This window comes from Sabethes cyaneus, chromosome 3 (genome assembly GCF_943734655.1).
Source record: "Sabethes cyaneus chromosome 3, idSabCyanKW18_F2, whole genome shotgun sequence".
Lineage (NCBI taxonomy): Eukaryota > Metazoa > Arthropoda > Insecta > Diptera > Culicidae > Sabethes > Sabethes cyaneus.
Genome location: NC_071355.1, coordinates 188,716,335 through 188,739,552, shown reverse-complemented (window position 1 = coordinate 188,739,552; position 23,218 = coordinate 188,716,335). Strand labels below are relative to the sequence as shown.

The window sequence follows — 23,218 nt, the reverse complement described above, 5'->3', positions numbered from 1 at the left end:
ATCAGAAGTTCGTAGGGCCCTCATGTTGCTTCAACCGAGGAAGCAGACGCTTCTGTAGACACTCCTTGAGGTAGATCTGCCTGTTTACAGTCCCGGTAGTCACGAACGGCGCACTCCGTTTGCCACATCGCTTGCGAAATCATATATTTCTTGGCAAATTTTGAAAGTTTCTGCTTCCTTACTTCCTCCGGAACATCAAACTTGTGCTGGAAGCTGCCGACTCACAGTTTAGTGCACGATTCGGAGTTTTTTTTTCGATGACCCGATAAATTTTTTGAGGATTTTCCAGGTGCTTACGCAAAATCAAAGGTGCTTGCGCAAAACTGACAACGATAAAAATACAGTGTAAACAATATACTCTAAACTACTTCTACTCAAATTTTCAAGAGAAAATACCTACTGGGTAATTTTTTACAGCGTTTTTTCCGTGATGCAATTTGTTGTGGGACACCCTTTAATTTCATACCAATAATGTTGGCTGCGCCTACGCTCGAGGTGCCATTTTCGCTTTCACCTCACCATAATCTGCGTAATGTTGCCTTCCCAGGTCTCAATTTTTGCTAGTTTTTCCATGTAAACAAGAGACGTAACCCTAGAGTCTAGTGGTGCCAAATCACACATTAAGGCAAATTTACAGGCAAAACCGAGAGATTGATTACTCATCAAACGCATTTTCAGATTGGCCAATCAATGGCAATGGTAATGGCAAGTAATACCATCTAGTTGAGCACTAGCGTCACAGACACAAGCAAAAACTGGGACAACCTTTCAAAAAAATGTTTTGGTCTGGAAAAAACAGAGTAATCGTAGGATGGCAAATCTAGTATTAGTTTTAACATACAAATACCAGCCGATTAAACTGAAAACTCCCGACTTTCGAGGGCAACTGGATTTAATATCGAAGTTTAAAATGGACTAGAAGTTAAAGTTGGAATTGAACTTGAAATCGCCATAGAGCATAGAGCATTACACTTCAATTTGAAACTAATTTAGACTTGAAGCTTTATTGGAAATCGGACTTAAAATTAGATTTGAAATTAAACTTGAATTTGGAGTATTTTGGATTAGAAGTTTTTTTAGAATCAGACATGAAATCGGGCTTAAAACAGAATTTGAAGTTTTTAATTTAAACTGAACTTGAAATTTTATTTGAAATTGCAATTGAAATATACTTGAAATTGGATTTGAAACTAAAGCTGAAATTTACCTTAAAATTGGATTTGGAATTAAGATCATACTTAAACTTAAAATTGTAATTCAAATTGTACTTGAAATTGTGCACAAATTGGATTAAATTGAACTGGAGATAAGACACGGAATTACGTTTGATACGTTTTAGAACGGGTGGCAACTAAAATTTTGGAATTTTTTCGCGGTCCTTATGCTCAACAACAAACGAGCTCAGAGAGAAATGAGAGTATGTAGGGTAAAGAACTAGTTTTAAGCAGTCTAAGCGGGCCACTGATTGTTTTACCTTATTACAAGCGATGGGTTGACTAAGTGGGGGATATCAGCATACCAATCTTCTTGCTATCTTTAGTTCTTCAAGCTGTTACTATTGGAAGACACTATTGTTGAGCTAAACTTTTGATTTTTCGCTTTAAAAGTTGGAGCGGCGGAACTAATTTTGAACACACCGAACCCATTTTCACCTGCAAGGTACTATTTTAAACAATCCGGAAATCTGAATTTTTTTACGTCCCGTTAAAAAATCCCTCGAACTTTTCCCCCTATTCAGTAAGTTCGCGTTCCTATCCGCGACCTACTAATCGGCATCTGATGCGTAATCGGCATAGCGTATCGGCATAGATGCGTAAAATGCCATCTGTCTAAATTGTTTATCGGGGCATACACTCACCGCACCGTTCGGCAAACGGTATTCGTCGTCTCTTTTATTCTCTAGTTTTCTTATGGGAAACTGCGAGTTTGACGTCTCACTCGCTGTTCATAAGGATGGTGGGAGAACAAAAGAGGTAAACATACAGCAGTACAAACGATCCGCTTAGAACAGTGTTGTCAAAGCAAATAACATTGAAACACATCGTTGCTTTATTAAATCACTGAGAAAATCTTCGAAAATTATTGAAAAAGCTGTCTTTTGTGTTGTTTTTAATAAAGAAAAATTAATTATGGACATACATTTCTCTTGAAAGTATTGAACCACGTTTTCACCACAGGAGGTTTCAGTTAATTTCAAACTTAAAATTCTTATTTCCAGAACCGAAACAGTGTCTTGGCAACACGATAGTTCATCAGTTGTGCTGCAGCTGCTGCTTGTGGTGAACAGGTTCCGTCAATTCAGAAATTGTTTTCAGTTTTGTTAGAAAATAATAAAACTTTTGGCTAGTGACAAAGCCTTAGATAATAGAAAAAACTTCAAGGTGTACAGCCCTAAGGGTTGTACGAAAGGGTGACGTAGGTCTATATCAGATCATTAAATCAAGGACTAATGTAAACTGCATTTCTGCCATATGTATGTTTATAAGAATCTGTGAGTGTCATTGTTTAAGCGAATTTTTAAAAGAGAAGAGCGAAATATTCAGATTCAATTCTTCATTTAATGCAATAGTAGCTTTGAAAATACGTGGACGGGCGTTCATAGGTAGAACGCCTGCAATCTTTGAGACATATAAATTTCTTTTAAAAATCACTTGTGTGCACCATAAAGGTTGAAATGGAGATAAAGGTGAGGGGTCTCAAACCATCATAAAATAAATAAATTCATCGCTCCAAAAATCGCCGCATGCCAAATTTGGTGCCATTTGCTTGATTAGTTCAAGAGTTATGAGGAAATTTGAATTTCATTCGTATGGGAGCCCCCCCTCTTAGAAGAAGATGGGGTCTCAGTACACCATAGAAAAACATCTTACTTCCAAAAATCCTCACATGCCAATTTTGGTTCCTTTTGCTTGATTAGTTCTCGAGTTATGAGGAAATTTGTATACTATTTGTATGGGAGCCCCCCTCCTAAAGAGGGGAGGGGTCTCAATTTACCATAGAAAAAATCTTGCCTTCTGAACCCTCTACATTCCAAATTTGGTTCCATTTGCTTGATTAGTTCTCGAGTTTTGAGGAATTTTGTGTTTCATTTGTATAGAAGCCCCCCTCTTACGCTCCCCTTAAAATTGCTCTCTCACCCCCTTTAAAATTGTTGGTCATTTTATCTATCCAATGACATATAAATTGTTCAGTTTCGTTCAGTAGTTTAGTAGTTATTAGCATTTGAAATCTTTCATTCAAACGTTACACTCCTATTTTCGTTTTCACAAAGTGCTACCCAGTCCCAGTATAGTAAACAAAGACGTAGTCCCACGTCAAAAAGAGACTGAATAATATGGTATGTGACAATTGAGTGCTTGACTTTCAGAGTGGTTGTAATCAGTGCTGAAAATTTGATGAATTCGTTAGTAGCGAGGTGGCGATTGCTGAAGAGCAGCTGAAAAATGTACGTTTTTGGACAACAATTTTTAATTCATCATATTTCTTGTCGGAAACCCAGTAAATTGTGTTTGTGTGAATCAAATGTATGGTTAAGTGATTTGTGAAGATGATCCTATCAAAAGATTTTGAAAATATGAATAAAAAAGTGCATTTTCGGATCATTTATGTTCAACTGATTAAAATAGGTAACACTGCTTAACTCGTTACTTACTCTATGTGTTAGCTCTCCTTCTCCTCTTTTTGTTAATATTTTTTGTTTTGTTTATGCTTGCCCAGTTTTGCTAAAAATGGCGTCGAAACAAGAAGCATTTCGGGAGCGCGTTGTACACTTCTACGAACTGCAACAGAAATCTCGGCAAAAAGTATACGATACAACATTTAAAAAGCAAATATGTTGCGGCTTCGACTGTTTACCATATTCTAAGATGCCCAACAATTATTCGCAAGCAAGGTAGTGGAAGTCTAACCAAAATTATGGACGCAGAAGGACATCGTTCTCTTTCTCGTTTCTTCAACAACAAGCCTTTGGCTCAGCTATCAATTAAGATGCACCAGACGAATGTTTGAAGAAAATTTTGATCCCGTTCCTACAAAAATATCATGCAGATGGACTATACATGTTTTGGCCGGATACAGCATCATCGCATTACGCCGAAAAAACACAATCGTTCCTGAATACCCATTCGATCCCATTTGTACCCAAAAACTACGACCCGAAAAATCTGTCTCAGTGCGCCCAATCGAAGATTTCTTCGAGATTTTGAGTTCCTTGGTATAAAAATAAATGGAGACCCACAAATTGCCAACAGTTGATTGATAGCATCAAGAGATGCATTCGCAAAGTTGACATGACGTGTACGGCCGTTCGCTTTTGTTTCAACGTCAAACGGAAGCTTCGTCGAGCAGCCAATTACGGAACGTTTTCAAATGTACACTATTTTTTTCAACAATGGGTAATGTATCTTTAATTTCGGTAAATCAGATCTTCTTTATGTATCTTTGGCTTTTTTTGACAGCTTGAGAAAAAAATTCCAAAATTTTAGTTGCCACCCGTTAGACCTGAAATTGCAATTTAATCAAATTGAACTTGAAATCAAACGAGACATTAAATTCAACTTAAAATTCGACTTAAAATTTTACATTAAATCAGGCATGGAAATTACACACGAAGCTTTACTTCAAATTAAAATTGACATTTGTCGTCGTATTCGCTTATACGTTTTACCTCTTCTCTGATTCGTTCGTTCTCTTTTCGAGTACCGTTTTTCCACTTCTTGTTCCGATTTTTCTCCTTTTCTTGATTTTTGCTCTCACTCTCCTTCCGCTTTTCGTTTTTTTTCTTGCAGCTTTCTGTCTTTTCTATGCCAGGAACTCTGTTTCATTGTTTCATATAGCTTCGTTTCTTGTGCTATATTTGCTATTTTTCAGTCTTTTTTTTCCTCACGTTATTCACTACTTTATTGTTATTCTCTTTCCCATTTTCAATCTTTTCTCTTTTTTTTCGTTTCCAGTTTTTGTATTTTTTAACTCTTTTTATCTTCTTTCATTCTCGTTTTACGTCTGCACCGTTTCTTTTTTTTTATGCCCCGTTTTTTATCTTGTGTATTTTCATGTTCTATTTTTGTCTATTTTTCCCGTTTCCTCTTCGGTTTTCCTTCTTTATATGCGATTTGTCGTCTAGATGTATTTTCTTTTCTGTTTTATCTTTTTAGTACATTTTTCCTCTTTTCTTTTCTTCTTTTCTGTCCCCTTCCCGTTTTTGCGCAATATTTCTGCGTTAATATCCTATTTGTCTTCTCCCGTTTTTCTCGTTTCCTTTTTACACTTTACTTATTCCTCTCTCATTATGTTTTTTTTCCTTTTGGTTTCTCTCGTTTTCTGTTCCATATTCCCTTTCCTGGCTCGTTTTCCTCTTCTTATATTTTTCCTTTTGTCTGCCCGCTGTTTTCTCTTTCTCTGTTCCTCTTCTTTTCATTACCTGTTTTCGACCTTTTCCTGAGTTCTAAATTGTCTCTGTTCCGTTTTTCCTCTTTCCTTTTCCGTTTCCCCCGTTTTCAGGCTCTTTTCTCCTCGATAACTGTCTCGTTCTTAATCATTTTCTATCCCAATTCAACCTTTTTTTTTGCTTTCGTTCCGGTTTTTTGCGCTTTTCAATACATTTTCTATTCCGTTTTTCGTTCGTTTGTTGTTCATATTTTTCCTGTTGTTTCTCTTATTGTGTCCGGCTTTTCCTTCTCTTCTGTCACGTCGTCTCTCCTTTTCTGTCCCGTTTTTTTCTTTTTCAGTCCAGTTTGTCTTCATTTTCCCTCTCATTTGCTCCAGGGTTCTCCATTCTCTTCTCTTGATTTTTCTTATTTTCTCTACCATTCTTCAGCTTTTCTGTCCAGTCTCTTGTTTTTTGCCTCGTTTCCCTCTTCTTATCTCCCATTTTCTTCTTTTTCATTTTTTGCTCATATTACGTTCCATTTTCTTTCCCATTCTGTCACATTTTTTCGTTTTTTTTTTCATATCAGTTTTTAACCCGTTTCTCTAGTTTTTGTCACGTTTTCTTTCATGCTCCTTTCCGTTTTTTCTCCCTCTGGCTTATTTTTCCTTTTTCACTTCTTTCGCTGATTACAGGGTTCAGCGCACATCAACTGACCATCGAAATGGGCCTAAGACTTCTTGACTTTTTCCGCCTCCAAGAACATGGTCATACAAAATACCTGCTTCTGCGAAGCAGCTTTGGCACTTCTTTCATGGACTGTTGGAGTATCATAAAAATAACCATTAGGAGTGTAACGAAGAGCATCTTGGCACGGAATCAACGGAACGACTGATATGACAATGAATGTGAGAGTGATGGCTGAGTAAAACGCTGAGCGGATGGCAAAGATGCGCAGTGCCACTCGTCCGAACGGGAAAAGACACAACAGAAGAAGATGCAGTGACCCCAATTATTCTCCGGAAACGCAAATGTTCTACCAGAAACTGAACACACCCCGTAAAGGCCTTGTGTAGCGATTCGAAATGTGAATATAGGATAAGAATGATAGTGTTTTGATGAGCGATCGTGAAAAGACTGAATGGTGGAAATAGTGCTTCGATTAAGGGCTTAGATCCATGACGGCAGGAAGGCAATTTCGACGGTACGACAAACGGGGAAGAGATGTCAACCCCAACTATAGGCGAAGTTAAGGAGGCCATCATGCAGCTAAAGAACAAAAATCGGCTAGGAAAGAAAAGCCGGCCACTTTTCTGCGCCTGCCACTTGTAAGAATTTGGGATACATTATAGTTACCGGAGGAGTGGGAAGATGGGATTATCCGACCGATTTACAACAAGAACAACAAGTTGTACTGTGAGAACTATCCGCCGATTCCCGTTCTTAATGGGCCTCAAACAGCTTTGTGGGAATTTATCAAGCAGACTGCGTTGAGGGACGGCCAACAACGGATCCTCCAAAAGGTCATGAATAAAGAATTTTCACGCACCATATAATCGTTGACTTCAAAGCTGCATACAATACCATCGACCGAAAAGAGCAGCGGAAAATCATGGAGGAAAACGGCATTCCTAGAAAGCTGATCAAACTGATTCATTCTACGATGGATGATACACAGTTCTTTGTTCGAAAATGGTGGGTTGATTGTTGAGATCATTCGAACCTCACAGTCTCTCGTGTCTGTTGTTCAACATAGCGCTGTAAGGTGTTATGACCCTAGTGGATATGAACTCACAGGGTCCGAGTTTCAACAAATCTAGTCAATTCGTCTGTGTACTGTGAACAGTGCACCAGACTAAAGTGCGGTGCAGAAAAAATTGGGTCAGGGTCGTTTAAAATGTCTAAAACAAAGTATATTAGGGCCGACCGACGCCACATGGGCAGTAGTGTACGAGGGACGGTGATGGTGATCGACGGTTTGACGAGTTGGATGAGTAGTTGACGAATTACGCGTAAAGAGATTCAACGACGCATGATAGCTGGAAGTCGAGCCTACGTCTCCTTCAGCAAGTCGCTTCCATCAAGCAGCATACGCCAAAGCTTACGATATACAAACGGCCAATCAGACCGGTAGTCCTCTACGGACTTGAGACTAACTTAGCTTATGCAAGACATACGTGCACTTGCCGTATTTGAATGAAAGATGTGGCTGATTTTTTTTGGCAGGGTACAAACGGATAGCGGAAAATTGTGCATCTGTACGAATCATGATTTGCAGAGATTCCCATCATACATCTGGCGTAATTTGGGAGACTGCGGTGGACCGTCACAGTAATGCCGGCAAGAGTGAAAGAGAGTGAGAGAGCGGGAAGAAAGAAGAAATAGAAAAGTCTGTTGTCTATTAGACTTGTTTTCTAGGACAAATTCCACTGCTATTTGAATTATAATGTCAAATAAATTATCTATTGAAAAAACTTTAAGATATACTTACGTTATTCCACATTCTGCTTTTAAATATCGTATACCAATACTTAGTTTAAACACCCTGAAGTCACTGTGTACACTACAGTTTATTAGTTTAGTACATTACCAGGAATCCCGTGGTCGAAAATTCCAATAATTCGCTCTGAAAACACAAATTCAACGTGCAATCTAATGAAATAATCACGGTACGACGACGAAACAGTAACATTGAAAAATTAAACTAATTTTAACATCCAGACAAGTCGCTCGGCGGTTGACTACTGACCGAACCAGGAAGGTACCCATAGAAAATAAGTGACAAAAACAAAACGTTATGTGTAAACAACTAACGTTCACGCCTACCCACATGTAAGTTCGTACATTTTTTCGCCTTCCGGATTACAGCGAACACGTGATATCAATTTAGTCGTTAAATTGGACGACATTCCAGTGTTTTATCCAAAATGCCACCTAAGAACCATAAAACGCAAAACTTTGGCATACATATTTCCATATATTTTCCAATAACTCATTTCACAGAAACATCTTAGTACATTATCATGGCTTATGTTGTGTATATTAAAAAAGGAAACAATTTACATCTGTAGCGTGTTTTCCCCCGCTGGAGGAAAACCTAACATATTTGTCTAGCGTTAAATACAGGTTCCAATATATTAACTTATCTAAGTTATATGGCAGTATGTGATTTGTTTATCTTACCGTAAATTTTTTAGCATAAATAATTAATTTGTATTCAATAGGAATCGACCGGAGCAGGAGCAAGCCTCATCCGGGGGTTTCACTACAACAGTTGGCAGTAGCTTTTTTTGTTTTAAGTCGGTGAAAATAAATACTTATGTTACTTAACAGTGTGTGTGTGACTTGAATACAATGTACAGTTTTTTTTTCGGTTGATGATAACACTCAGTTCTATGCACTAGGATTCTATCTTCGACAACACTAACTTAGAATCGGTGGTTTGTACGAACAATTATATTTCACAGAAAACGCAAGGCACATCGTTTGCTTGATTGGATAAACTCGTGATAAGCTGGAGCCTCTCGTAGCCTTCGTTTATCAGTATACATTAAATACAGATAATATTTAAGTAAATTGTAGTTTTTATTTGGCTTGTCGTAGTTCCGTTAGCTTCAAGGCAATGAAGTCCTGGAACCAAATTTGATCGCTGGCAATAGCACTATTATTTAAGCGTATTCACATGCTACAACAAAAGTGACCTACTATTTACAAAACGTGTGATGACTGGGTAGGAGCGGGAAAAGGGAACTTCCCCAATCGTCAATTGACAGCTAAGCATTCACTCAGTAGGACGTTGTGCAGATTGTCCATGTCGGTCCAATCCTTTCGTTCGTTTCGTATCACCACATTCCGAATGCAGCCCTTGAAGTTTTCCCGCAGTAGCAGCGTTCCACTGGGAGCAGTGTCTGTGAAAATCGATAGAAGGATTATGACTGTTGAGCTGGAACTAACGACATATTGTCTGCAGGTACCTGGCAGGCCACCGATGTAGAGCGGCGCTTTGGTGACAACTCTTCGCAGAATTTCGTTCGATTGCACCAGCAGCGTATTGGGTGGATAGTTGTCCACCCGCAGCACTATCTGGTGGTCTTCGTACAGGGCGGACACGTTGTGCCATCGGTTGTCGCAGAGGGTGTACTTCGAGGGCAGGGTGCTCTGCACCCGGATCGGGTACCCATCGCCGACGTCTATCGAAAGAATAACCTGCGAATGGAAACAGTTGAATAAAATATCGTTTGTGTCAGTTGGAAACTGATTGTGAAAAGCATATTACTCTAAGTCGTATTTGATAAACCAGTACCACAAAAAAAGAGAATTTTGATAGTTTAGGGTAGGTGCATTTTATATTTGGTAATTGATTGATATAACATTTTTAATCAAAATTGTTTATGCTGCTGTTACAAATCCATACATACAGTTCAGTATATAGCCAGTCAAAAAAGTTTTCGGACATCTTCGAATAAATTTTACTTTTAATAATATTGTTCAGTATTTTTGCAAAGAATAGTAAAACTTATTTTTTGAAACATTTTACATGCCAAAAGTTAAGGAAACATCATTCCGTTGTGATGAAGGAGACCATATAGTTTGAATGCAGCTCAAAAAGTATTCGGACAGGTACTTTCACTTTTAACTACTGTCTTGTAGGACTATTTACATTCTGGATGACCTGTTTCAATCTGTTTCGCATAAAACTAATCAATTTCTCAAATATATCTGTATGAATTCTTGACCATTTGCTTACAAGAACTTTGCACCAATCAATTTTATTAGAAATCGAATGATTTTTCATTTTAGTTTTGAAAAGATCCTACAAGATGTTCAATGGGGTTTAAGTCTCGACTGAGTGTTCGTGTTTTTATAATACTAGGACAATTATACAGTACCCACCGCTTACAAATATCGTCAGAATGCTTGGAATCATCATCCCGGTACAGTATGCTTAGAACTGGTGAGCATGTAGTTTCTGTGAAAGATCTGGAATTCATCATGCGGACAACGAAAGGCTTCACTTACTTACTTATTCAGCCGAGAGCCGGGGTGGCTCTTGCCGTATCAAGAATTCCTCTCCATTGTACTCGGTCCTGGGCTACTCGTCGCCAATTCGTTGCGCGTCTCGACACACGCAAGTCGGCTTCAACATGGTCGAGCCATCTAGCACGTTGAGCCGCTCTATTCCTGGTGCCGGTGGGGTTCTTGAAGAGAACGGATTTCACTGCACAGTCGTCCGGCATCCTTGCGACGTGGCCGGCCCACCGTAGTCTCCCAACATTCACCAGGTGTAGGATGGGAATCTCTCCAAGCAGTGCCTGTAGCTCGTGATTCATACGTCTCCGCTACTCTCCGCTTTCCGTCTGTACTCCACCAAAAATAGTCCGCAACACCTTCCGTTCAAAAACGGCAAGTGCACGTATGTCTTCCGTAAGTAAAGTTCCTGTCTCAAGTCCGTAGAGGACTACCGTTCTGATTAGCGTTTTGTACATCGTCAGCTTTGTACGGCGGCGCATGCTCCCAGATCGAAGCATCTTGCAGAGGGAAAAGTAGGCTCGATTTCCATCTTGAATGCGTCTTTGGATCTCCTTACTCGTATTATTGTCGGTGGTGACCAGAGATCCCAAATATATGAACTCATCAACCACTTCCAGTTCATCGCCGTTAATAATCATTGTGCGTGGGAGGCAAACGTTACTATCTCGGGAGCCTCTTCCTACCATATATTTGGATTTCAACGCATTAATTTGTAACCCTATCTTCCTAGCCTCCGTTTTTAGTCTAGCGTAGATTACCTCCGCCATCCCACGGTTTCTAGTCATGATGTCGAGGTCGTCTGCAAAGGCTAGGAGTGGGCTACTCTTACTGAAGATCGTTCCCCTCGTTTCGATGCCCGCTCGCCGGATCACACCTTCAATAGCGATATTAAATAACATACAGGACAGCCCATCCCCTTGCCGTAACCCTCTGCGCGATTCGAAAGGGCTTGAGAGTGTCCCCGAAACGCGCACGTAGTACATCACTCGTTCCATAGTAGCTTTGATCAGCCGCGTCAGTTTGTCCGGAAAACCGTACTCGTGCATTATCTGCTATAGCTGTTTGCGTTCAACGGTATCGTATGCTGCTCTGAAATCCACGAAAATATGATGCGTGGGCACGTTGTACTCTCGACATTTTTGTAGGATTTGTCGGAGAGTAAAAATTTGATCCGTAGTAGCACGGGCCCCCTTAAAGCCCGCCTAATACTGCCCTACGAAATCTCTCGCTATTGTGGATAGACGACGCAACAAAATCTGGGAGAGCACCTTGTAGGCGGCGTTGATCAGCGTTGATTTAATGCCGCGGTAGTTACAGCAGTCTAGCCGGTCGCCCTTTTTGTAGATGGGACAGACTACGCCTTCCATCCACTCCTCCGGTAGTTTCTCTTCTTCCCAAATCCTCGAAATCAGCCAGTGAAGTGCCGTTATTAGCGGTTTTTGGCCATTTTTGAAGCGTTCTGCCGGGAGTCGGTCCTTTCCGGCGGCTCTATTATTCTTCAGCAGGATTTCTTCGAGATCGGGAGCCGGTACGCTGTTGTCGTTTGTAGGTACTCCGAGGTTAACTTCCATTGCGTCTCCTACTGCTATATCGCCGTTGAGGTGTTCATCGAAGAACTGCTTCCACCTGTCGACCACATCGCGCTCGTTTGTGATTAGATCCCCTCCCTCGTCCCTACTCATGTCAGGATTTGGTGTGTGGGCCTTGCGAGTTTGGTTCACCTTCTCGTAAAACTTGCGGGTATCATTAGCCTGGAATAGTTGTTCAAGCTCCTCACGATCTCTGTCCTCTTTCTGGCGCTTTTTCCTTCTCAGGATCGTGGTCAACTCATTCCTCGCTCGTCGATACTTGGCCAAATTCTCTCTCGTGGATATGCTCATAGTTTTCCCAAGCTCTTTTTTTCCTCTCTATCGCTTCCTGGCATTCCCCGTCAAACCAATCATTTCGTGCACTCGAGGTTTCCACACCTAGCAGAGCGGTTGCGGCCTGGGGATGTGCGATATTTTGCCAAACGATATTATCGGTTATCGATACCTTTTCATCCGATATTATAGGTATCGAAAGCTGCAAAAGGCCAGCTTTTCACGCATAACTTATTGCCAAATTATCAAACTCGCGTTTTTCAGTTCTCAAGCATTCCAAACAGGCATGTCTCAAAGCTGAACCATACTGCATGCCGCATTTAAAAATTTTACAAAGTTTATTTGAGTCGGTACGCTGCTGCCGTGTCTGATGATATAAACTGCACGCTCAAAAAAGCAACCGCAAACCAGTTCGGCGTTATCTTTCAGACGCCGTTGTTTAACACTGCGGTAACACTCGGGATTGCGTGTGCTAGCTTCGTAACAGATCCTCAGATGTATGCTGAAAATGTGTCTTGCTAGCGTTAGGTTTTCGTATTCCCTTATCTATTTCATTTACTCTCACGGCCAACTGAAATAAATATGAAGCGCTTTCATGCCAACTTGAGAATACTCTTTTATGGTAGATGCCGATATCAACGGACTGTTAGGTAAATTGTTTCCTGAAGCCACCATCGAACATCGTATCGCTGCAAGCGCAGATTGATTTGCAAGAACCATTCATAGTGTGAAGCGAGCTTCGTATGACAGGCTTGTTTCTGATCAAGTATTTATTCTCTGCCCAAAAAGCGGATCTCATAATCCAGCCATGCCTTGTGTCACTCAAAATATTTCAGAAAACCAAAATTACTTAACATCAGTTTATTAGATGTTTCCGCATAAATGGAACTTTAGCGAAATTAGCTGAAAGGACAGGAGAACTGTAAACTTGGACCACTGAACCGAACATTTCTGCTTCGCTCAAATTTTATGCAGATGACAATGTGTTAAGCGGGTGCACCGAAATATTACAGTATATTAAAGGTGCTAGAAATATTACAAATTCAACGCCAGCGATAAATTGCTGGCCACCCATCGTGTTTGTTTGTATGAAAAAAGAGATGAACTTTGTTGTGTCGTTTTAGGAAATGGTAAGGACCGTAAAAGCTACGTTCGGTGTTTTGTCCATACCTGATTCCAATTCTGAATTTGTATTTCTTGAGATGTGAACTATCTTTAAGATTTTCCCCCCTAGAATAACACAATGTGAATAAATAATGTGACAAGGTAAACTTATGCGAATCTTAATTACATCTAACACTTTTCTGATTATAGGAGTTAATGTAAGCATTTATGCTGCTTATTTTGAAATATCCCAGTTGGTCTCGAGGTATGATGCTGGCCCAATAAGCCAGTCGTCGTATGTTCGAATCTCGGCTGGGAGAGGCTGTTAGAGTCAATAAGATTGTAGCAACTGGCCCTGCAATTGTCCTGCACTCTAACAATTGGCTGCGAAGTCTGTCGTATAATAACAGAAGGTCAAGTTTCGATAACGGAATGTAGCACCTAGGCTTTGCTTTGCTTTGATATGTTGAAATATAACAAACTTTGTAGCAAATCACTGGGTTTTTCAAAACAATCTCCTGCCAGGATATCTTGTTGCATATTAGACCAAACTATTGAAAAATTGTTTGAAACTGATTAGTTTTAGTCCTGGTGCTTCTAGTTAAAAGCGCCCGCCTGACAGATCTGCTGCGTACATTGTCGAGAGAAGCGTATACGGTATGTTGGAGATGCGGAGATGCCGGCGACATAAACGAAACAGATGGCCGCATCCCAAGCCCGTGACGGATCGTATCTGAAAACTTTCTGAATATTTCGGGTTCCGATATCGGTGAATATCGAAGTATCGATATTTTGGTTGCGATATACTAATTACTCAGTATCGGATCGGTCCGATATATTGCGATACCAAATATCGATACTTTGGTTTTCGATTCCCATCCCTAATGCGGCCTCGTTGACGGCCGAGCGTATCCTACTCTATCCGTTTTCGAGGGTCGAAGCATCTAGCTCCACAGAGGAAGGCAGAGTTTCATCCAACACGCGCGTAGTTTTCGGCAGTTCGCGGGTTGTGTAGTTGCCGAATGTTTAGCCGAGCGACTTTGTCGCGAGGTATAAACCGTCGATAGTTTTGAGCGCACATGTAGTGCTACTAGGTAGTGGTTCGAGCCAATATCCGCACTCCGTAGGGAGCGTACGTTCGTGATGTTCGAGAAAAACCAGCCCTCGATGAGAATATGGTCGATTTGGTTCGAGGTTCGTTGGTCAGATGATCTCCAGGTGGCCTTGTGGATATCTTTGAGAGGAAAGAAAGTGCTTTTGATCACCAAGCCTCGGGAAGCCGCAAAATTGATGCATCGCTGGCCGTTATCGTTCGTGTCGGTGTGCAGGCTATGGGGCCCGATCACCGAACTCTACACATTGCTTCCCTGCCGATTTGGGCGTTCATATCCCCGATGACGATCTTGATGTCCCGTGGTGAGCAGCTGTCGTACGTTGCCTCCAGCTGCGCATAGAACCCTTCCTTCTCGTCGCCGGGTCTACCTTCGTGTGGGCAATGCACGTTTATGATGGTGTAGTTTAAGAAACGGCCTTTTATCCTCATCACGCACATCCTCTCGTTGATCACTTTCCAGTCCATTACGCGATCCAGCATTTTGCCCAACACTACGAAGCCCGTTCCAAGCTCGTTGGTCGCTCCTCACTCTGAAAAAATCGAGCTCTGCCGCCACGCATCCTCCATACCTTCTCGCCTTTGCGACAGATCTCCTGCAGTGCCACGATGCCAACTTTCACGACTTTCGGGGTTCTAGCTGATCGAGCAGCACCTTGTCGCTTCCAACGAAATTTAGCGATCTGTAATTCCAAGTACCAAGTCTCCATTCCATGTCCTTATTTCGTCGCCTTGCCAGGCCGAATATTCCGAGAAGATATTTCTTGACTCTTGTTAGTTTTTTTTGGTTTACATAGGTAGCCGTACTAGGGCTTACGCTACCGAGTCTCGTGATGGGGCTCCAAAATTGGTCACAAGTACCATCATAAGAGTGCAATAAAACTCAAATTGTTGCTTGGGTTATTAAACTCATCTTACTTCCAATGTACCAAATATCTACTCAATAACAAAATATGTTATCAATGCATCTCCATATCTACTCAAAAACAAAATCTAACATTATACTTTATTCTGTTATTGAGTAGATTCGAAGATATATTGATAACACATTTGGTACACACAGACAACACGGCAGTGCATTTGACCTTCAGTGCCTTAACATATACCACAATATGTTATTCCAAACTCTGAATACACTCCTGTTATTGCTTTGTTATTCAAATAACACAAGTAGTTATTCTTTTGGCTTTTCATATTATTTTTGTTATTTCACCAACTATGTCAGCCAAAACAAGATCAAATTTTAATATGTGTTGGAAAAACTGGTGATTGGAGAGCTCAACGCACACCAACTGATCAATGAAATAAGTCTAAGAACTGTCGACGTCGTCACCTCTAAGAACATGACCATACGTAGCAACTTGTTCCAGCATAAACTTCTCCACAAGTACATTTGGAGTCGGGTGCTAAGTGTTCTCGAAAATCCGACAAATACAAATAAAAGTGTTCAACAAAAATCTGATTTTAATTTGACTGATGGGGAGGAATTGCTCAGGAAACATCTTGCTAGTTTTGCTCCTCGCAGTTGTGAAATTTTATCTGAAATTAGAAGTGATGACTTTTTCGTAAAACGGCGAAACAGAAATCTGGCAACAATCTGGCGCATTACCAAATATCTGGAAGACTTTTAGTTTTGTCTGTTTGCCTGGAGCGCAATCAAAAATTTGGCAATATCCACGTTTAATCCCGATTATTCTCTACGGCCATGAAACAGGGATAATGCTCGAGGGGAACCAGCGAGTACTCGGAGTTTGGACTCGGAGGATGAACCATGAACTCAAACTGCTCTATGGCGAACCCAGTATCTAAAAGGTGATTAAAGCTGGACGGATATGATAGGTAGGGCATATTGTAAAAATGCCGGACAACTATCCTGCAAAGATGGTGTTTGTCTCAAATCCGGTAGGAACGAGACGACCAGGGGCGCAGTGAGCAAGATGGTTAGATCGGGTGGAGCAAGATCTGACGGAAAGTACTCGGTGTCCGAGGAATTGGAGACCAGTAGCCGACTACCGAGTAAATTGGAGAAACCTTGTTCAACAGGCTTTCTCCTAGGACGGCAAACCACCTTAGTAAGTAAGTAAGAGAAAATAACTCGTAAACCGAACTCTGGCTTATTCACCCCCCCCCCCCTCCTGAATGATTTAGGAAAACGACCGTTTGGTCATAAATGAATGATGTATGAGTAATTATGCTAAATGGCCGTTAAGCCAAATGGTGTTACCAAAAAGCATTATGTCAAGTGACTATGCCGAATGGACGGCCCCATTTAACTATGACATCATTCTCATTCAATATGGGATGCGGTAAGACTAAGCGTTCGTAATGGTTCTGTCAGCAACTAGCCTATCACTTTCTCAATAAGTGGTAGGTAAGCAGACAAGACTGGCACTATCTTGACGGATGACCATGGTGTGACCGAAAGATGGAAGCAGGACATCGATGAACATTTTAACGGCATCAAGGCAGAGAGCCATAACTGCGGGGAAAGCAACTTCGACGGTGCATTAAGCGTGGAAGAGGTGCTAGCCCAATCGATAGCCGAAGTTAAGAAGGCTATCTAGCAACTGAAGAACAACAAACTACAAGGTATACAGCCATAAGGGTTGTAGGAAAGGGTGACGTAGGACTATATCAGATTATTAGATCAAAGACTAATGTAAATTGCATTTCTGGCACATGTGTGTTCATAAGAATCTGTGCCATTGCTTAAGTGGATGTTTAAAAGAGAAGAGCGAAATATTCAGATTCAATGCTTCATTGAATGCAATGGTGGCTTTGAAAATATGTGGACGAGGGTTCAAAAGTACAACGCCTGCAACCATTGAGACATAGAGATTTCTTTTGAAAATCACTTACGTGCATCATAAAGTTTGAAATAGTAATGAATGACCAGCCCACAGATTATTGTATTAAGTATGATATGATATGATATGATATGATATGACGTAACTTAACATGTTTCAATAAGCTTTATTTAACTCGCTTGTGGCCTTTAAAAGGGCCATTGGTTACAAATAACATTAAAGCCAAAGCACGTTCATCGAAAATATGGCGTGCCTTTCGAATGTCCTTCTCTTTTGACATGAATGGCAACAGGCACGTAGGTTAGCGGCGTCGATCCACTGTCTTTTGCACCGAGAAGGTTTTACTAGTTTACTTTCACAGCTTACCGCTTGTTACATAGCAGAAAATATGGCACATACGCGTTTTTCTGTTTTTTTTTGAATGGAAGTCCTTATCCTTCTACCACAGGGGCGAGGGGTCTCAAACCATCATAAAATAAATGCATGCCTCCAAAAACCGCCACATGCCAAATTTGGTTCCTTTTGCTTGATTAGTTTTAGCGCTATGAGGAAATTTGTGCTTCATTTGTATAGGAGCCGCCCCTCTTACGCCCTCCATAAAATTGCTCTATTACCCCCTCCATAAAATTGCTGGTCATTTTATCTATCCAACGACATAAATTGTTCAGTTTCGCTCAGTAGTTTAGTAGTTATTAGCATTTAAAATCTTTCATTCAAACGTTACACTTTTGTTTTCTTTTTCACAAAATGCTACCCAGTCCCAGTATAGTAAACAAAGACGTAGTCCTACGTCAAAATCAGCTGGGAAGGATGACATCGGAGTGGGGCTTATTAAAATGGACTCGGAAAAGCTGACCATTTATGTGCACCAACTGACTATAAGAATTTATAGTACAAAACTGCTACCGGAAGAGTGGAAGTTATCAAACTGACTTCCAGGAAAAACAACAAACTGGACTGTAAGAACTACCGAGCGATCACCGATCTCAATGGCGGGAAAGTGTGCTCCCAAATGATTTACCACCAGCGATCACCATTTGCAAACAGATTTGTGGGAATTCATAAGAAAGACAGGCAACGACGGATTAAATATCCGTCGCTACGACAGATCTTCCATCTACTTACGTTGCCATTTGAAATTTCCAGCGAGAAAGCAGGAAAACCATTGGTGGAGTCAGCTACACTCATCAGGATGCCATTGACTTCGGACGTTCGTAGTTCCAGGTCAACATCCATGAACTTTCCGACGTTGAAATTGCGCTCTAAAAACAAATCAGACATTAATGTTTAGTTTCTTTTTTTCCGAAGGAAAACCACCCACTATAGATTGCATACGCATCTCCCGGAAAGTAGGAACCCTGTTCGATTCGCGGAAAGCACTGGCCCACGTTCAGATGTCTTCCCGGGCGGGCCAAATCCTGCGTGTTGTTGTTGACCGAAAACTTCCGCAGGCATCCCTTGAACTCTTCCGGTCTCGTTTGCCACTCCTTCGGCAGTAGCGTTTCGTCCGGAATGCCACCAACGAACAGATTGTTGGCAGCATTCAGCTTCTTTGGTAGTTTAATCTGCGCCGAACTGAGACTGTCTCCCACTCCCATCTGGACGCTCAGTGTGGCCTTCTTCTTGACACTGTTCAGCGACACCTGATGCCACTGGCCGTCGTTTAGCTTGACCGGCAGCAGCAGCTGTTCCTGTTTGCGGCCGCGCACCGTTAGCACCAGTGAACCATCGCGAAGCGATAGGGTGATGTAGTGTTTTGCTTTGTCCTTGGAGCCCTGCAAAGAAAACAAAAACAGGAATGTTGTTTTGGTCTGATTAAGATGGAAGTTGCTTACCAAAGCTACGAATAGTAATCCATTTGGATAGAAGGTGCGGAAGTCGAACTGGATGATGAAGTTTCGTTGCCATAAATGGCGGGCGGGCACGTTGACTATCGAATGGCTTTGCGGCTTGTCACCATACTTGAATGCATTCGGCTCGTAAGAGTAGCTTCCAACCTAGAAGATCAAACGGAGATGATGAGTTACACTAAAAGAACCGATCCTTAGAATCTAGCTAGCAATTACAAATTACCTTATTACTGTGCTAAGCATTTTATATGAGTATTAGTGCCAGTTTAGTACCAGATAGAAGATACACCCAGGTGTGTGCGTGTTTTTGGAATTAGAAATCTTTTGTTGAGCTTAAATGTGTGCGCTAGAAACCATGTTCGATTCTAGTTAAAAATTTAGACTGCCGTCACCAATGAATTTGAATTTGCAAGTATAGCGGGAAAGTAATCTGACTAACTAACGAACGAACTAATGAAGAACAGAAAGTTGTAAAACTAAAGACCATGCAAACCACTAAAGTTACTAGATGTGTGAAGCATTTGAGTCGAACTCGAGCCCACTTCGCTAACAACCGTTAGTAATAACACTCTGTAAGTACAGAAATTTTTAAAAGAGGTTAATTGTAGCGTTAAACTACCCTCGTCGAAGTGACCTTTGGCTCCACCGCTGTACCTACCCGGTTGCATCCCTCCGGTGGAGGCTTAAAGCTGCGTCCTATCGGTTCAGTCTTCATCAGAGCGGTATGCAAAACGTGCGATCCCATTGGCGGACCGGATCGACCCATTTGAACGTTGGTGAAATGAAGTGCCTGATCAAAGGAGATCGTTCGGTTGTTGAAGACGACGTTGGCAATCATGCCCTTTAGGCCGTTGAACGACTTGGAAAGATTATCGAAAGCGGGGTCATCCGGAACGCCGCCCAGGAAAAGACCACCCGGCTCACCGGGCATATTGACCAGGGCTTGGGCTTTGGGGAGTGCCTTGGAACCTTGTAACTCGTCGTCGATTCTCAGCTCAACCGTTCGGCCTCGCTTAATTACGCTGATCACGTGGTACTCTCCGTCGTTCAGTGTGTTATTCGAAACTATCTGTACACGTCCAGCTCCGGAATCAACCCACAGATTGAGCTTTCCTTCGTACAGGAATACGGAGTAGTTTCCACGCATATCTTTCGAATCGAAATCATTGGCCAATCGGGTAGGGAACCCGGACAGTAATAAAGAGCAGTTTGGTTCCAGTGTGCGGAAAACGAACCCAAAGTTGGCCCGTTTGCGAAGACTATGCGATGGGAATTCTACGAATCCATTACCGTAGAAGCCAGCTCTGCTAATCGTGTCAACACAGGAGCCTTCAATTCCAAAGTGTTTCGAACTGTCCAGCGGATCATAGGAGACTCCGGTTATTTGGACGCCCTTCAAACATCCCAAGAAAGCATGATCTGCTCCCGGCGCCTTGGTCGTTCCGGATTTGAACCCGGGTGGTACTCCTCCCAGATAGTAGTTATTTCCGAGGTTCGGTAGCATTCCGGAGTTGATCGGTTTCGTAGGGGCACCACGGAACTCTTCCTTGTTGTCTACCTTGAGTATTCCATTTTCGGTGCTGCCCTTCGAGAAGGATCGAGCAGCCTCCACAACGACCCATTGACCGGTGTTGTACCGATTGGTTGTGTTGATTTCTAGCTTAGAGTCGCCACCGTAGTCAACGCGGAAGACCAGTTTGCCCTGAGACAGGGTGAGGGAGATGGAGCGGTTCTGGAATACCAAATGATGGTTAGAAGTTTAAACTGATTGTTGATTGGTCGAACTTACATTTGTTTCATCTAATGCCAGGAAGATCAGCGCATTTTCATCCAAGGTTTTGAAGCTTAACGTCAAACTAAACTGGTTCTTGCTTCTATGGCTGGACGATTTCTGCAATACAGCGTAGCCATCGCCGTTGAAATGCCTTTCGTTTGTGGTACTTGAACTTTCCTGAGGTCCAAGCATCGCCCCGCCGCAATTACCTTGCGAAGAAGTGAAATGCCATAAGCCGATCTGTCGTTGATCAACGTACAGCTGACTCAACACTACCCCAAGACCCGTATTGGCCCGTAACCCAGGTGTTCTCAACTCATCAGGAACTCCACCCACCCAAATGCGACTACTGGGCCCCATGGTTAGCTTGGAAAATTCCGGACTACTAGCCCCAGAAACAGCATTTGCCGGCACGAGCACTCCGCTGTGCGTCATTCGCCGAACATTCAGATTGCACAGATTGAAGGTACGATTTGCTTCTATGAAAAACCACGCATCGTCATACTTTGGATCCCGGACCTTAATTTCGGTCGGATGAGTGATCACAACTTCTTCGTCACCCAGATTCCAAACCAAGCGAATTTTTCGTTGATACATTTCCAGTGCTATGAAGCGACGTTCTTCTCCCTGAATGTAGACCAAAGGAGATTCAACGTTGTCCGAGTTCAGTGCCACAGACATAAGGATGCGATTGGTTGTCGAGGGACCATAAGAAACCGGCGCGTACGAGCGAATGCAATCATCCTTTGACTCCAGGGAGACGCGGATCTAAAATTTAGAAAAATAACACTAAGAACTCATAGAAATAACGAAAACGTGACTTACTCCTTCAGCAGCATGCTTTGCTCGGGCAATTTTATCTTTCAGTTCCTGCAGATGAACCGAGAATGAAGCGTTCCACGCTTGAAACTTTTCACTCTGGGTTCGTGCCAGTTTTTCCACACCATTGAGCTCCTTCTTGGCGTTCAATATGTTGCCCAGCGATTGCGAAACGTTCTCCTCAGCCATTCCGAACTTCGTATCCCATTCCGGTTCCAGCTTCGCCAGTTTTAGCTTCAGTTTGTACACGTCACTGTTCAGTGTTACGGCTTCCTCCCGTACGAATTTCATCTGATCGGAAACGATGTTCGCCTGATCCAGCGTCGTCTGTAGCTTCGTCATCGCTTCCCCTCGATTGAGACCGGCCTGCTCTTCCATGACACGGTTGTTGTCCACACCTGCCAACCGAAGACGGTACTGCAGGCTTTCGACATTTTTCTCCTTCATCACCATCACCCCATTCAGCTCGTTGGCCCGTTCCAGTTCCTTGTGCGCTTTCTTTTCGATACTGGCCGATACGTTCATCGAGTGTTCACTGCGCTCTACCAATGAGATGTTACCCAGAGGATTAACTTTATTGTTTGCCGCTTTTGAACTTTCCGTTGCATTGTCTGCGAGCTCCTGTGCGGACACGATCGCACCGATTATGTTTTCGTACGCCATACTTGCTTTCATGGCGTTCGCTGCTCCGTCCTCGGTGTTCTTGAACTTCTGCTGGTATTGATCAGATTCTTTCTCCAGCTGTTTACTGTAACCAATTGCCGCCGGGATGTCGTCTCGATCGAGCGCTTCAAACCGTTGATCAAACTCTTTAATAGTGTCCTCCAAAGCGTCATTCAACCACACTAGGTTCTCCTTGTTTTGCTCAAGTTGTACATAGTGATCCGTAATTTGTTCCAGTTTCACACCACTGTCCGCAAGAGTGTTGCTGTCCAGAAATTGTTCGATTTCATCGACCATTTCCAATGATTGCTGATGTTTCCTCTCTATTTCGGCTAGCTTTCGTCGATTTTTGGTTGTGAAAGTTTCCGTCAACGTTGCATTGTTGAAGATTTCCCTGTTCAGGCGATCGAAATCATCCATGCGATTGCGAAAGATGCCAAACTCAAACTTCAGATCATCCAGTCGTTTGTTTTGACGATCAACGGACTCGGAAAAATTGCTCCAAAAGGCGTGCTGCCTAACGGCACACTCCAGAACATCACTCTTGGGTCGACTCTTTCCGTACTGAAACCGAATATCGTCCAGCAGGCCGTTGGCCTCCTGCAGCGCTATCGGTAGCTTAATGTGCTGATCCCCCGAACCATAGTTCTGCAGGACGGCAATTGTCTGTTCGATAGTGTCTTTCGTGTCGTGAATGTCTGCACCGAGAGCGGTGGCACGATCCAGGGCTTTGCTAACCGACATATCTTGAAATTCATCCACACGATTTGAAAGTTTATTCAGACGTTTGTTCAATCTCGTTGCGTTGCGTTTTAACTGAAAATACAAGTGC

General features: G+C 42.2%; 1 protein-coding gene across 3 annotated transcripts in view; it reads right to left on the bottom strand.

Moving 5' to 3' along the window:
• Positions 1-8,355: 8,355 nt before the first annotated feature.
• LOC128741199 (laminin subunit alpha-1) overlaps positions 8,356-23,218 on the bottom strand; it is a 109,990-nt gene continuing 95,127 nt past the window's right edge. For 2 of the 3 annotated variants that reach the window (XM_053836828.1, XM_053836827.1), the window contains exons 7-14: positions 21,730-23,202; positions 20,920-21,672; positions 19,789-20,862; positions 19,116-19,277; positions 18,602-19,055; positions 18,406-18,542; positions 9,340-9,571; positions 8,356-9,273 (exon numbers count right to left, since the gene is read on the bottom strand). In XM_053836828.1, coding sequence (XP_053692803.1) covers positions 9,128-9,273; positions 9,340-9,571; positions 18,406-18,542; positions 18,602-19,055; positions 19,116-19,277; positions 19,789-20,862; positions 20,920-21,672; positions 21,730-23,202 — 4,431 coding nt within the window. In that variant the 3' untranslated portion in view covers positions 8,356-9,127. Of the gene's footprint in view, positions 9,274-9,339; positions 9,572-18,405; positions 18,543-18,601; positions 19,056-19,115; positions 19,278-19,636; positions 19,701-19,788; positions 20,863-20,919; positions 21,673-21,729; positions 23,203-23,218 lie in introns of those variants that run through there. The other variant, XM_053836829.1, reaches the window with a different exon arrangement.